The sequence below is a fragment of the Protopterus annectens genome, chromosome 16.part0 (assembly GCF_019279795.1).
Source record: "Protopterus annectens isolate FY-2018-M chromosome 16.part0, PAN1.0, whole genome shotgun sequence".
Classification (NCBI taxonomy): domain Eukaryota; kingdom Metazoa; phylum Chordata; order Ceratodontiformes; family Protopteridae; genus Protopterus; species Protopterus annectens.
This window is the reverse complement of record NC_056750.1, coordinates 231844732-231861625: the sequence shown is the minus strand read 5'-3', so window position 1 is coordinate 231861625 and position 16894 is coordinate 231844732. Positions and strand designations below refer to the sequence as shown.

Here is a 16894-nt window from a genome sequence, read left to right as displayed (position 1 = left end):
CGAGGTGCCCGAAGCAGAAGCAGTTCGCAAGTGCCGGTCGGCTAGCTCCTGAGATTTTCGAATCAAATTTCAGCCCGAAGTCTTCTCTAAAGCTAAGTACCCCATTGGGGAAACTTTTCTTGCCTCAGACCGATGTCAGACAAAGTTAATAATTGCATTTCTTGTGTAGCAAATACCTCATAAGGATTTTCATTCTTATTGTATTCCTTGCCTAGGCCCAGACCACGACGTCTCTGGTTATCGGTTTTGTGCTAGGTTCAACAAACGTACAATCAAGCATCGGGCAGATTTCGCCCGACATTGTTTTGGCAGAAAATTTAACTATAGCATGTCGTTGGAGCAACCGACATCAGCAATGACTAAGAAACGCAAGGATAAGGACAGGCAACCAAGACCAGATACCGAGGCCTCAGCAAGGCCTGCCGCCGGTTCTCCAGTTTTCAGTGATGCACCTACGCAGCCCCTGAGTAGCGCTGATTTAGAAATTCTGATGGCCTCCCAGACCGAATCAGCTAGGCCTCAGGAGCCGGTTCTATCTCACCCCTCGGACGCCAACCCTGACGGTGATCCGGAGATTTTAAGGCCTTCGGTTTCTGAAGGTGTCTTCAAACCGACAGCTATTTCTATTAAGTCTTATGCTAAACTTTAAGCCCCCTTAAAAGTTAGGAAACCGGGTCCATAGACCCCCCCCCCCCCACAGGCCCCTATGCCAAAAAAACAGATGCTCAAGATGGCTGAGGATTTAATTACCTGTATCAGGGGTTCCCAACCCCCTCCTGACAAAAGGCCTAGACTGGAGGAAAATTATCCTTCCTCTGACCAAGCATCCATTTCCTCAGCTAACTCTGAGGACCAGGATTATTCCTTCCCTCCTTATGAAGACTCAGATGCTGAAGAATCCATTCCCTCTGTCTCCCCCCCCTGAAGACTACTCCTTTGGGGAAACTTTACACACCATGAGGGAACACTTCCACTGGGAAGGCCAAGATTACTCTGACTCTAAGAAAAGACTCCGTGAGTTTCATCTTCTTCCACAGCATAGACCCCTTGCAATTCCTCCAGTTTTAGACATTTTGGATGATGTCTACACCGAATCTAGTCTCAACCCAGACTCCTTACCTCCTGCACCAGCTAAACCAGACAGATACTACCGAGTTCCTGATTCTCATAAGTTTCTATATAAAAGCCCTGTTGCAGACCCCAAAACCATTTCTCAGGGTCCCAAAGGGGTTAAGGCCTCTACTGCTAAGAATCCACTACCTTCTGAAAGAGATTCCAGAGCATTAGAAAGATGGGGGAAGAAAGTGTATACGTCTGCCACTTTGGCCATGAGGGCCTTAAACTGCCAATTCCACATGCTAAAATACCAGCAGTACTTGATTACATAGTTAAAGCAGAAAATGATCCCTCAGACAGATCAACCTGATTTCAAAGAGATGCAGGATTTGCTGCATGCAGCAGAACAGGTGGGAAAGCATACCTTACAGTGTGGTTTTGATTCATTGGAAACCTCATGTAGAGCAGCTGTCACAGGATCTGTAATTCGTAGACATGCTTGGCTAAAAGAGCAAGCCTTACCAGAATATGTCAAAGCAAAGCTATTGGATGCTCCATTGCATAAAGATGTGTTATTTGGTGTCAAAGCAGAGGAAGTCGTAAAGAAAATGGAAGAAAAGGCAAAATCTATGCAGACAATCAAAGATTTTTTACAGGTACAACCTCCTCGTTCTAACAGAAACTTGCCATCAAAAATCTGGTCCTTTCCTGCATCAGACAGACCCCAAAGGGGTAGGTACAGACGACCAAGGGGCAGAGGCCAGCCACAAGGTTCTTTCAGGCCTAGACAATGGCATACAACAACTCAAAGAGGTGGAGACGAAAGATCTCAACGATTCAGGAAACAAACACAATGACTTTCCTCTTTGCCTGCCAAGCAAAATTGCCCTGGCAGCACCTTTGGGAGGAAGACTGGCTCTATTTCCACAAAATTGGCGCATCATAACAAAGGACAAATGGGTTCTGGATATTATTACCCGAGGCTACAGATTTAATTTTCACACTTTACCACGGATGAGAGGCATGCCAAATCTGCCTCCAAACCAATGGGCAGAGGCACAAACACAAATTTCAGCTCTCATGGATATGAAAGCAATTCAAAAGGTACCTACAAAGGAGCAAGGTCAAGGTTTTTACTCAAGACTATTTCTAGTACCAAGAAAGGACAAAGCCTGGAGACCCATTTTAGACCTCTCAATTCTAAACACATAAATGGAGGTACCCAAATTCAAAATGCTCACACTAAGCAGCTTCTTCCCATGCTGTGCAAGGAGACTTGGCTGGTAACGTTGGACCTCAAAGAGGCATACCTGCATGTCCCTATCAGACAAGATTGCAGAAGATACCTCAGATTTTTGGCAGGTACAACGCATTATCAATTCTCTGCATTGCCCTTTGGCTTATCTACTGCACCCAGAGTATTTACGAAATGCCTGGCATCAGTAATTGCATACTGCAGACAATGAGGAATACAAATTTATCCATATCTGGACGACTGCCTGATCCAAGCGGACAGCAAGGACATTCTACTACAGCATCTGGCATTTGAAACAAAGCTGCTAAGTTGCTTTGGGTACACAGTAAACAAAAAGAAGTCAAAGCTAATACCCTCATAAAAGATAATATTCCTGGGTGCCAGCTTAAATAGAACGGCCCAGATGGCTTACCTCACGCCAGACAAACAAAAACAGCTGACTCAATACTTCAAAAAGATGGCAACTTTTACCCAGCTCACTGCAAGGAAAATCCTGCAGGCATTGGGGTTCATGGCATCCTGCATTCAACTAGTTCCATATGCAAAGCTGCATATGAGGAAATTACAATGGTACCTGAAAAGTGTATGGGCTCAACACAGGCACAGCCTCGAAACAAGTATACCTCTCATTCCTTGCCTTCAAAAAGAGTTCCTATGGTGGGCTCAAGCATGTCAAATAAACAAGGGTCTTCCTTTTGTCTTACCTCCAGCAAACCAAACTATGACAACAGATTCTTCAGACTACGCCTGGGGAGCACACATGGCAGGACAGTGCATACAGGGCAAATGGTCTGCAAAACAAATGCATCTACACATCAACCAAAAGGAGATGCTAGCTGTGCAAAATGCACTGACATCCTTCAAGGACCTCTTGCATCCAGGACAACTACTAATAAGGACAGACAACACCACAGTTATATGGTACATAAACGAACAGGGAGGAACACACTCCTACCCTTTATGCAGACTGGCAATCACCTTGTGGAACACAGCATTGACTTACCAAGTACAACTGGAAGCACAATTCCTACCAGAAAAGGAAAACGTATTGGCAGACGAATTAAGCAGAAATATGGCAGATCCGCACGAGTGGAGACTACACCCACAAGTATTTTCAATGATAACTCAAAGGTGGGGACGCCCAGACATAGATCTATTTGCCTCCCCCAACAATTGCCAACTACAGAAATTTTGCACAAGGACTTATCATTCCCTAGCCTGGAAAGTGGACGCCCTATCATTCAGTTGGACAGCATTGACAGTCTATGCCTTCCCACCACTACCTCTATTGACCAAGGTATTACTGAAAGTCAGATCAGAGAGACCACAAATGATCCTCATTGCTCCGGACTGGCCACGTCAGCACTGGTACCCATTACTAAGGAACTTGACCCACAGCCCTCCATGGATCTTACCTCAATTCCCACTTCTGTTGACTCAGCAAATCTCTCAGATCCTTCACAGTCAGCTCAGAACTTTAAATTTAGCTGCAGGGAGAATACCTTGAATTATCAATCAACACTTCTCTCAAAGGACGTCCTGAATGTCATTTTGGAGGCCAGGAGGCCCAGCACCAGAAAAACTTACTCAGACAAATGGAAAAGATTTTGTGCATGGCACCAGGCTAAAGGCCAAAAACCTGGGATACCAAACATTCCTCAAATACTGCAATACTTAACTGAGATGCTACACAAAGGCCTTTCTTTCTCATCCATTAAGATCCATGCTTCGGCCATTTCAGCTCAATATAATACAGATCCTCCCATTTTCTCACACCCTTTACTAAGGCAGTTTCTCAGAGGGGCTAAGAATATAAGACCCCCCTGGAAAACCCCCAACGCCAGCTTGGGACCTCAACTTCGTTTTAGAAAAATTAACACTGCCTCCTTTCGAACCAGCCTTCTCAGCAGAACTACAATACCTGTCATGGAAAACAGCTCTGTTGCTGGCTATCACCTCAGCACGCAGGGTCTCAGAACTACAGGCACTCATGGCAGTGGAACCTTTCATCATTATCCATCAGGACAGAGTCTCTTTACGAACTAACCCTACCTTTATGCCAAAGGTAGTATCTGGTGTGGCTTTGAATCAGACCATTCATTTACCCACCTTTTATCCAAACCCCCAGAATAAAGGAGAAAAACTCCTTCACTCTTTGGACATTCACAGACAGCTACGTTACTATTTGGATAAGACAAAGACCTTCAGAAAAACTGACCAACTCTTTGTATCCTATGCTGCAGGTTCACAAGGAAAGGCTATTTCAAAACAGACCATCTCCAAATGGGTAGCACATTGTATCCGCTTTTGCTACTCGCACCATGGGAAAGCAGCGCCTGTTAATATTAGGTCCCATTCTACCAGGGCTACAGCAACCTCAGCAGCCTTTCTCAGGTGGGTTCCAACCAAGGACATTCTGGAGCCAGCTACTTGGAGTTCAGTGCACACCTTTACCAAGCACTACCACCTCCCATTATACTCAAAAAACAGAGCTGGTTTTGCCACTGCAGTTCTGCAGGGCATCCTAGCTTTGCCTAACCCAGTTTAGTACCAGCCACCCACCCATAGCTTTGGGATTCAACCCGTGTGTGATGACTGCAGCAGTATAACACGATGAACATAGTACAGTTTTGTACCTACCATAAATGTAGATGTTCGAGTGTATATACTGCTGCAGTCCAGGTTACCCTCCCACCATCCCCTCTACATACCAGGGTGTTAGTTATAACTCCATGTACATCAATCAGTTGGATGCATGTCTATATGGTGTATTTGCTAACAGCTAGTACTATTGTTTATCTACTAAGGTATTTTTGCATAGTTATTTGGATTGCCTTCCTAGTTGGGGGCACCTGGCATCTGGGGCAAGAAAAACTGAAGAAAATGGCGTCGGCTGCCTCTTTTATACCCCTGTCGCACTGACATCAGGGAAGAAGCGACGACAACCGACGCTGGACCAAGACTTTGGGATTCGGCCGACTGCAGGACCGCCTGATGGCAGGATAACCCAAGTGTGATGACTGCAGCAGTATATACACTCAAACATCTACATTTATGGTAGGTACAAAACTGTACTTTCTGAAAATCTCAGTTTTCCCGGGACTCTCAGGACAGCTCATCCCCTAGAGGCAGAGGGGGACAAGACAGATGCTGCCCCAGAGGCAGAGGGGGGGGGGGGGGCGAGGAATTTTGGGTCTAGGGAGACCTTCTTGGACAGACCGACGCAGCAGCCCTGAGGGGTTGCCCGACTGTCCTACTCTGGAGACAGTCTGGGGAAGATTGTCATTGCACCTAACAGCTTGGTAGTCCATTACTGCGAACTGTTGTGTGCTTCAAATAATATCCAGAGGCTACTCCATCCCATTCTTTGCCCCACCCATCCAACCAAAGCACCTCCCGGCTGTTCCACACGCTCAAAGGGAGGCGGCAGCGCAAGAGATTTCAAAGCTGCTTCGCAATCGAGCCATCAAACCGGTCCCCCCAGTTCAGTCCAGATTAGGCGTTTACTCCAGGTTCTTTTTAGTGCCAAAAAAGATGGGAGACCTCAGACCCATATTGGACCTGTCAACCCTGAACCTGACTGTAGCCAAGCAGAAATTCCGGATGGTCACCCTGCAGTCCATTCTACCTTACCTCCGAGAATGCGACTGGATGTGCTCTATAGATCTCCTGGACGCTTACTACCATATCAAAATTCGCAGAAGCTCTAGGAGATTCCTTCTCTTCCGGCTGTGAGCCAATCATTTCCAGTTCAGAGCCCTACCCTTCAGTCTCACCACAGCCCCCAGGGTGTTCACCAAGGTTGAGGCTACAGGAATTTCAGGTTGTTTCCTTACCTAGATGATTGGCTCCTTGCTACTGCCACCAAGAATCTTCTTTGCATGATCAGATACTCCTTCCTGCATCTTGCAGTCAACCTAGGGATTACCATCAACATCTCCAAGTCCCGTTTGAACCCGATACAGACCATGGAATTTATAGGGGCACGGCAGGACACCCTACAACTGAAAGTCTTTCTAACTTGAGAAAGGGTCCAGAGCGTACGGGCCCCTGTATCAGCGATCCTTGACCCCAGGCTGCGAATGCCGAGCAATGTTCTCTGAGCCCTAGGTTCCATGGCCGCAGCAATCTCAATCCTTCCCTGTGCACGCCTTCACATGCGGGTGCTTCAGTCGACCCTGGCAGTACAGTGGTCTTGGCTTGACAATCCCCATGGACTATCCATTTCGAGTCAGCAGAGCCTGCAAGATGTCTCTTCTCTGGTGGCTCCAATTGCCAGAAATCTTGGCAGGGCGACCCTTCATAGCACCCACAGCGACCATGGATGCCTCCCAGCTCGGGTGGGGGGGGGCACTATTTGGGGAGGATGGTCCAAGGCACGTGGTCCCAGACCGAGACCACATTGCACGTCAATGTTCTGGAGATGAGGGCAGTGCTTTTAGCGTTGCAAGCCTTTCACGCTGTTCTTCCCCCGGGAACGATTGCAGTTCGGTCAGACAACATGTCTGTTGTCTGGTACATCAACAAACAAGGGGGAACCAGATCTTAGCCTCTCTGTCGCGAGGCTATGAGAGTGTGGGAGTGGGCGATCTCCACCAGTCGGATTCTGATTGCAACGCACATCCCAGGATGCTCCAACATTTTAGTGAACAGACTGAGTCAGGCTATTCTAATGCTATGCGAGTGGTCTCTGAAACAATCGATAGCTGAGGAGATCTTCCTTGCGTGGGGTCAGCCTTGCTGCGATCTCTTCGCATCTCCTTCCAACACGAAGTGCAGCGAGTTCTTCACTCTGATCCTCTCACCAAGGGACTTCCCCAGAGATGTTCTCATCCATGCTTGGCCTCCCGGGCTGCTGTATGCTTTTACCCCTTTTTACCTCTCATTCCGAAGTTTCTTCAGAAAGCTTGCCGACTGAAGTGCAAAGTGATCCTCATTGCCCTGTTCTGGCCTCGTCAGGTGTGGTTCCCCTTCCTCTGGTGTCATGTTGTAATTCCTCCTCTGATTCTGGATCCTTGCCCACATCTCATCTCTCAGCCCTCAGGCATCTGTCTGCCCGACCTGGACAGCCTCAAGCTGACGGCTTGGTTGCTCCAGTTCCCCTGATTGCTAGGACTCCCAGTCTGTTATCTTCGGTAAAGACTATTCTGGTGGTATCAAACAAAGCTTCCACTAGGAAGATTTATCGCAGCAAATGGAAACACTTCTTTATTTGGGCTTCTCAGAGGAACCTAGATCCCTTTACAGCCCCGGTTCCTGCAGTGTTGGAGCTTTTGGCCAGTATTTTCCAACAAGGGACTAGTTCCTCCACAGGAAAAGTGCAACTGGTGGCAGTCTCTAATTTTCAGGTCGGCGAAAATATGAATGCTCTGGCCTTTCTGAGACTGTGTAAATCTTTTCTGAAAGGCATCTTTCTTTTACGCCCTGCAGTTAAGGACTCTGTTCCTCCTTGGGACCTTACCCTAGTTCTGCAGGCATTAGTTGCTCCCCCTTCAAACCTGCAGCGTCAGTAGATTTGAAATTCTTATCCTGGAAGACAGCTTTCCTAGTGGCCATTATTTCGACCAGGAGAGTTTCCGAGATTCAAGCCTTGTCTGCCAAGCCCCCTTATTTGATCTTTCATAAAGACAAGGTCTCGCTCCACACGAACCCTTCCTTCTTACCGAAAGTTGCCTCTGAATCAAATATTAATCAGATGATTAACCTTGCTGTTTTCTTTCCAAATTTTCAGAACACAGGTAAATATAAACTGCATTTGCTAGATGTTCTTAGACAGCTTCATAGACCTAAACCCTTTCGTAAGTCTGACCAGTTATTCATGTCCTTTTCTAGACCCTTTTTGGCCAAAGCCCATATCCAAGGTCTCCTTAGCTAGATGGATTACACAATGTATACTGCAAGTCTATAAGGACAAAGGTCTGTCTCCGCTTGGTCCTGTTAAAGCTCATTCTACCAGATCTATGGCAACTTCTGCTGCTTTTTGGTCTGGGGTTTCACTGGATGATATCTGTGCAGCAGTGACCTGGGCGAGGTCACATACATTCATTTTTCATTATAAGTTAGATTTGATCTCTAGAGGGAGAGCATCCTTTGGCTCTGTGGTGCTCAGGAATATCCTTCCATGAGGGCCTCCAAGGAGTTTTGGTAGCTGGGAACTCTGTCCCACAGGCTGCAGATAAATGAAGTTAACTACTTCAGCCAAAGAAGTTATGTACTCACCATAACGTTCCATCTGAGTAGTTATACTTAATTTTCTGCAACCGCCCCGCCCTCCTTCCCCCGAACCTGTTCTAGGTTAGTGATGTTACTGAGTTGCTGATAGTTTGGATAGTGGCAAACTCGATCTGAGGGAAGGTAGGAGATGTGAGAGATTATGGGTAAGGGGAGGTGCTTGGAGCAGATGCTTGGAAAAAGTTGCCGGCTCAGATCCGATATGGATCTGAATACCCACAGGTTGCAGAAAATGAAGTATATCTACTCAGATGGAACGTTATGGTGAGTACATAACTTCTTTTTGTGCTATCACCTAGTAATTAATATCCATAACAACAAATCACAACTAGAATCAACTCAAATATTGGAGTTCATCAGAGCTTTGTTTAAGACAGTATCCTAGACAGTTTCCATTCCTTTACTGAAGGTACAAACCATATGATCCCAGGTTAAAAAGGTCATTCAACGTTCTTCTCTCTCAGCTCAATTGATCTTTCAAACATTGGTGTCAAGGTCTGATGTTATAGTTTTGGTTCCATTAGCAAGATGATATATGAGGATCCTTCAGTGGATGCTAGCAACTCAGTGGTTTATTCTTCACTAACCTTTAATTACCCAAATCAAGATAACTTAGGCATGGAAAAATTAACACCTTTGGTGGATTTACTCTGATCAGATAATGTATGGTTGCCCTTTCATTCTCCCTTAGCCCAAGGCCATAGTTACCATGGACACCTTCCAGTTTGGGTGGGGGAGACGCTTCTTGTAAAGGACAGTCCAAGGCAACATGGTCCCCCAAAGACACCAGTATGCATATCAGTGTCCTAGAAATAAGAGCTTTGCTCCTAGCATTAGAGCCCTTCCCAACACACACTCCCCTCCTGGACCATTGCTTTTCAGATGGACAATATATCAGTGACCTGGTACATCAAGAAACAAGGAGGAGCAAAATCTTATCCCCTATGTCAAGAAGCCTTGAGAGTGGGGCAATAGGTGATCTTATCCAATCGATTTCTGATAGCAGATCACATTCTGGGAAAATCCACCTTAATAGCAGACAGGTTAATCAGGTCCAGTCTAATGTCTCAAGAGTTGTCATTCAATATGAAAGTGCCACAAAAGAAATTCCTTCGATGGGGCCAACCTTCCTGCAACCTTTGCATCTCTCCTCAACAAGTGCAGCAGGTTTTTTACCCTAATCCTCCCACTGGGGGAATAACAGAGATGTTCTTCTCCATGATTGCCCCCCCCCCAGTCATCTTTATGCCCTCTCCCCAGTACTTCTAATCCCCAAATTCCTTCAGAAAGCATCTCCATTGAAGAGCATAGTCATCTTCATTGTTCCTTATTGGCCTCCCCTTTCTTTGTCTTCATCTGCTTCGCCCACCATGTATTCTGGATCCAGTTCTAGGCCTCCTGTCTCACTCAACAGATATGATGCACCCAGACATTTTAGGCCTAAAGTTGACTGCATGTTTTTTCCACTTCCACTGATCATCTCATGCTCTCTTTCCCTATCTACCACCACATTCATAGCCGTGGTAGTCCTGCCGTTTTTTTTTTTTTTTTTATTATTATTTTACATTTTTCGTATAGCATTGGTTTTTGTTTGCTGCTGGGCCATTTTGTTTTCTGTCTGCCACCCCCCCCCCCCCTTCAAAGCTTCCACTAGAAAAATTTACAGAAGTAAATGGAAAGATTTGTTGTTTGGCTACAGCAAATAATACCAATCCATTTTCAGCATCAGTACCTAAAGTTCTTGAGTTTTTAGCTACAGTTTTTAATGAAGGTACTGCTTCTTCAGCTATTAAAGTGCATCTGTCTGCCATTTCTAATTTTCACATTGGAGTAAATAATTTGTCTTTAGCTTCTTCTAAACTTTGTGAAGCCTTTAAAGGGAAAACCTTTCTTCTTAGAACCCTCCCCCTTTAAAGATCCCAATTCCTTGTGGGATTTGAATTTGGTTTTACAGTCTTTAACCAATCTCGCTTTGAACCATTAGCCAAGTGTGAACTAAATTTTTAAACCTGGAAGACTGTCTTTTAAGTGGCCATTACATTTGCTAGATGAGTCTCAAAACTTCAAGACCTATGTTCTAAGCCTCCTAATTTGATTTTTCATAAGGACAGGGTATCCTTAAGAACCAAACCATCTTTCCTTCCTAAGGTGATATCAGAATCTAATTAGCCTTCCAGTTTTATTTCCACATTTCTCAAATGAGAGTATGTATTGCACCAGTTGGATGTTCACAGACAGTTACATTTTTATCTACATATGACAAAAATGTTCAGGAAATCAGATCCAATTATTTGTCTCCTTTTTGGATTCAAAATTGGGCAAAACAGTTACTAAAGTGGCCTTAGCCAAATGATTACCTGATTGTATTTCCTTTCTTTACAAAAATTGGGTTTGTCTTTGTCAAAAGCTCATTCTACCAGGTATATGGCAACATCTTCAGTATTTTTATACAGATATTCCTTGGATGAAATTTGTGCAGTGGCAACTTGGGCTAATCCTTATATCTTTATTGCTCATTACAAATAAGATCTGGTTTCCAGGGGAAGAGCTACCTTTAGCTCAGCGGTGTTCAAGAATATCCTTCTTTAGAGTCCTCACAGGATTTAGGTAGCTGGGGACTCTTCCATTTGTTGAGGAATTAATGAAAATGACAATGTCAGACAAAAAGTTATGTACTCACCATGACATTCCATCTGTGTTGTCCATTTTCATTCTTACTCAACTCCCCTCCCTCTAACCCCTTACCAATTTGACTTCTGGAAGGATTAGAAGATGCTAAAGTAACCAGTGATAGTTTATTTGAGCTCCAGATACTGTTATCTCATTTCTGTTTATTTGCTAAATAGTATATAGGCTTAAAGGTCAGTAAACAAGACCTGAGTTATGGTAGTGGACTAATGCATTATGGGTAAGGAGGAGCTCAAGAGTTTCAGTGTTCCATGAGCTGGAAAAAGCATCCGAGTTGGACCTGAACCCATTTATTGAGGAAGAATGAAAATGGACAACACAGATGGAATGTTATGGTGAGTATATAACTTTTTTCACGGGTCTATATTAGTGCATAAAAGTATTACTACTTTGAATGTACTCATATCAAACCCTTTGCATTGAACACTGGATATAGTGAAGCTGCAGAATATCAGGAAAGTATTCGGTGGGCCATTTCTGCAGCTTTGCTATTTCCTCGACTGTGGAGCGAAGGTTACAGACCGTGTTAAGGTAAATGTGCGAACGAAGGTGAGTGTGCGATAGGGACCTTAGGGTTAGGGAGCGGGTAAGGTGAGTGTGCAATAGGGAGTTTAGTGTTAGGGAGCAGGTAAGGTGAGTGTGTGATAGGGACTTAAGGGTTAGTGAGCGGGTAAGGTGAGTGTGCGATAAGGACATAAGGGTTAGGGAGCAGGTAAGGTGAGTGTGCGGTAGTTATGGACCTTAGGGTTAGGGTTGGGTTAAGGTAAGTGGATAGCTAGTAGTGTATGTATGGTTTAGTATAGGGTTTTGTGAAGTGTATGTGTATGGATTATGTATTTTGGTGCACTTGTGTTGTGTGTATGTTTGCTGGAACAACAATTTGTTTTCCCTAGGAAAAAAATTGCTGTTCTGAGTGTTCGATGTTGTGGTGTTTCAAGTGAAATGGTTCGATATTAGAACATTGGATGTAGTAATATTTCGATGTTCTAATATAGACCCTTTTTTCACATGTTTAATAGGTTCAGGCTATTTAAAGAGCTGTTTTTTTTTCTTTCTTTTTTTTTGTAATTGTCATTTCTTGAATAAATGAGGTACTTTAACAGCTTAGTAGAACGTTACCTTGAAAAGTTCTGTGTTGTCAAGCTGTAATCCTACACAGCAATATTATCTTTGCCTTGCTAGATTTAAGACGCTGATTATAGTGTATGTGTATACTAACTGTATTAGATGAGAGCTACAATATGATGTAAGTTAAACAAAAATGTGGAAAAAAAGTCTGTAAAAATAATGTAAACATTTTCCAAATAATTTTCAGGTGAAGTTCGATGTTGTAAGTTCAGCCTTCTCTCTCAATGACCTCCCAAGTCAAGCTGAAAGAATTAGCACTGTGCAGACATTGTGGAGAAAAACAGGCAGTTACCTGGTGAGTAATAAAAAGAGATTACAAGATGAGAGAGCCTCGTATCTCTGTAAGGAATTAAATTTGCTTCTGCTTGTAGCTTATCTGTAATGACATTTGTGCTGGTAATATTCACTACGAGGAGCTGTTGTTACCTGTATATAGTTTAGCATGATGCAGAGGGGAGTGTGACCCCTTCCTGCCTTTTTGGAGATCAGGTCATTGTATTGTCTTGTTGACAACGTGGACTGCCTGCCATATGCTGCATTTTCCTCTTAGTATTATTTGCTGTTTTCTGACGTAAATGAGTTGCTCACTTCTTTAGCACACAGACTCTTGCATACATTCAAAAAATACTGACATATCTGCTGATTATTGTATTTCCCCAGGATATTTGTTATCCTACGGACTTTAGTTTGTCATTTATAACCTGTAAAGCTTGTCTCCTGAGGGCACATTTCATCTCTTCCAGTTGTTATTGGAGGAATTGGATCATTTTTTAGTGTTAACCATTATTGGCTAACTGTAACACCAGAACTGTTGGTGCGTTTTGGTTTAACTAAGCTTGTAACAGAGCAGGACTTTTGACTCATTAATTTTTGGAAACTGCTTGTTAGCGGACACACACACACACACACACACACACACACACACACACACACACACACACACACACACACACACACACACACACACGCACATGTGTGCAAGCATGCACTTGTGAGCACATCAATAATTTAAATCCATCCATAAGTCCATCCAAAACCCCTTTTCCCATTTTTGCACATAGAGTTGGAAAGTTACTTCAGTAGTGACAATCTAAGCAAAGGTTCTCACCGCTAGCCCTGCCCTGGTTTTTCTCCATACATCACACTCGCATGCACTTTCAAACCTATGCAAAGTTAGAGTGTCCGATCCACTTACTGCATGTGTTTGCAATGTGGAAAGAAACCCACATGATCACATAGAGAACATGTAGACTCTGCACCGAAGGCACAGTAGCCAAGAATCGAACCATATAAACTCTTGCTGTGAGTTGACAGTGCTGTCCACTTTACGAATGATTGCATTAATGTGGAATACAGTATTACACACTTTTAATTTTTGCTTTTAGCATCTAATGAAACGTATTTACATAAAGCTTGTGTGCTTTAACCATAACTGTGTTTTTGAACTGCTTGCTTGTGTTTGTTCTTCAAAGGGTTTTATGACTCATTCTTTGAAATTGTGAAGTTGAAAAATGTGCAAGCTGGAAGTAAAGCACTAGTGTTATAGAGTTTCTAGCAGAAAATGAAACAACAGGGTCCCATGTCTCTAGGTATTAGAAGTGCTGCCAGAGTCCTTATGCAGTTGGCTAGCTATGTCTGTTTCTTGTTCTAACAGTAATCATGCATGTGCCCATATGATAGAAGAGATTTTCTTCATTAGAGCAGTCTAGCTGGCCAGACTTAAAGAGCACAGGTTCCTTCCCCAGTGTGCCATATATATGCTCATGGGCACATTGGAGCATGTTGGTATAAAAGGAACACATGATCTGATGTTTTCTTTTTTATTCTTCCTTGACTTGTGGGTTTTGGATCTGACCTCTGATTCGACTTTACTTCTTTCAAAAGCTTAGCTCCGAAGCTCAAGCTCCTCCCTTACCCATAATGTCTCATCCCCCCCCCCCCGGTTACCTCAACTCTCGTTTGCCACTCTCAGGAGAAGTATCGAGGTCCACTGACTCGAGCTCCTTATAAGAAGTTTTCAGTATTCAGTTAAGTTGATTGACTTTCTTGTGTAATTTTATCTTTACTGCTACTGTACCCTTCATCTTAATCTGTGTTTCTGGTGTATTAAAAAAAAAAAAAAAAAGTCTTACTTCAGTAATTTTGTGTCTGCTGGCGCATTCTTGACGGGAATTGTTCTTTATTTTTACTTCCTTCTTCTATTCTTTTCTTCCTTCTCTTAGTCTGGTAGGATGTCTGAGAAGCCTTTAGGTTTCAAAAAGTACACTTCATGTGGGCACAAGAATCCTTTATCTGATGCCCACAGGGAGTGCATATATTGTCTCAGCCCTGCTCAGCTCAGTCTCCTGCTCCATCTGTGAGAAGTTTCACCAGAGAGCACCGGCCGCCAGGAGAACTAAACTCTTTTTGAAGGGCATTTTACCTCCTTTGGCCCCGTACCCCTTTCTCAAAAACATAGAGAAGGCAGGGAAAGCAGAAAATGTTCCCTGGGGAAATCTGCTTCCTCGTCTTTGGACAAGCCTGCAGCTCCTTTGCCTTTAGAGCTTCCTCTTCCCAACACGGGGTCTCCTTGTAAAGAGAGATCTCCAAGGATTTCGTCCAGGCCACCTTCCACAGCATCATCTGTCAGCTCTTCCAAAAGCCTTTCTGAATTAGAGGTGGACAGATTGATGAGGCAGTTCTTTCAGATGTAGATCCAAATAGGTGTCTTACCAGCCCTGTCCCTTACTGGCACGGTGGGCAGACGCTCACCTTTTAGATCTTTAGGTCCTTCTCCAATCCGACCTGCTGCTTTGGAGCCCTCTGATCCAAATGCCCTGAGAGGTGATGTGATGGAGTAGATAATGGATCTCTCTTTAACTCTGGGATCTTCCTTGACTCACTCTGTCCCAACTGTGTCAGGGGCAGAATGGCTGTCAGAGCAAAAGCCTTGACATAGGTCCAAGGAGTTGACCTCGACTCTGAAGTTTTTTGAGCCGTTGCTTCCCCTTGGAGCATTGTCGTTCGACAGCTCAGCTCTAGCTTCCCTCTTGGAGCAGAGGGCTGGAGGGGCTCAGGGATCCTCTGTCCCAGTAGTTTCAGCTCTGAGAGGGGACGGTCTTCAGCATCTCTGGCTCATTCTGCTTTTGAGGCGGTAGAGAGATTTCTCTCTGTGCCAAAGAGATCCTTGGCTGATTTTGAGGAAGGGGAAGGGTCTCCCACCTCTCCATCTGAGGGTGTCTCCTTCAGAGATCTCTTGGAAATCCTGCTCCAGAGAGGTGGATGGTCTTCCCAAAACCCAAAACAAGAGGAAACAGTATTGTTGGTTTCAGGTCTGGCCCATGTACATCTTGGGTGCCCAGCCCCCCCCCCCCCCAATGCACTTGTCGACCTGGTATCAAGCAGGGCTTGGAAGGATCTGGACATGTTAGAAGTTATCACCAAGCATGTTAGACAATATCCTTAGTGCTCCCCCCTGACCGATCTCATTGGACTAAAGGATTCCTGGTAGAAGCCATGGTTGTTGCAGTAGCTGCCAAGAAGGAGCTGGCCCAAGAATGCTCCATTGTCCATTCCCCTAATAGGAAATCTAGGGCCATGGACAGACTCTGCAAGAGAGTTTATGCCTTATCTCCCTTTACCTTACAAACCTTAAACTACCTTTCCCATTTTACTAGGCTGCAGAGGGATCTAATTAAAGAACTGTCTAGCTCAGTCCCAGAGTCCATGTCTGATGAGGAGAGGAAGTCATCCTCCTCTAGATTGGCCATTCTACAGTCAGTTTCCAGTACATCCATGAGGTTAATCTCTCATGCGACCGAGGGTACCTCAAGGGCCACAGGTTCCAGCATTGCCATTAGGCATCATGCCTGGATGCGACTGTGTGACTTTGCGGAACCTTTCAAGGCATCATTCATCAGTTCCCCTTTTGATAGATCGTCTTTGTTTGGGCACATTGTTAGAGACACTCTCTCCCATAGTGAGAAAGATGGAAAGACCCCGTCTGCCATCGGAATCCATTTTTCTATTCCCTGAAGATCCTTTTCCAGGAATCAGTGGGGGAGGACTGTGGTTCAAGAAATGTCAGGGTCCTTTTCAGGAATCTCAGGCAGAATATTCCCCCAGAGGCAGGGGTAACAGTTACTATTGTAGACACCTCCCATGTAGCAGAGGGAGTCTGCAAAATCAAGGGTCTCAGGATTCCTTCTCGGACATGCCCTTTCACCTCTCCTGAAAGGTTGCCCGACTGGCCTTTTCTGGAGGCAGTTGCAGGGGAGGGCACTTATCCTTGCACCCAGAAGCCTGGGTAGCCATCACAAGTGATTGGTGGGTGCAAAGTATCTTATTCAGAGAATACTCAATTCCCTTTTCAAAACTTCCCAAACCAAAACTTTTTCTCCCAGATGTTCTATCCAATAAGAGAGAGAGGCAGCGGAGTTGGAGATCTCAAAGTCACTCCAAAAAGAGTCATCCAGAAGGTCCTGTCATGTCAACCCAAGATTCTTGTAGTACCAAAAAAGACAGGGGACTTCAGGTCAATCTTGGATCTGATATCCC

The 16894-nt window shown here is 44.5% G+C and overlaps 1 protein-coding gene across 2 annotated transcripts in view; it reads left to right on the top strand.

Annotated features, from left to right (window-relative positions):
- The window catches only part of METTL17 (methyltransferase like 17), a 760923-nt gene that overhangs the window by 487940 nt on the left and 256089 nt on the right, over positions 1–16894 (top strand). For both annotated transcript variants that reach the window (XM_044058500.1, XM_044058499.1), the window contains exon 9: positions 12546–12653. In XM_044058500.1, coding sequence (XP_043914435.1) covers positions 12546–12653 — 108 coding nt within the window. The remainder of the gene's footprint in view (positions 1–12545; positions 12654–16894) is intronic.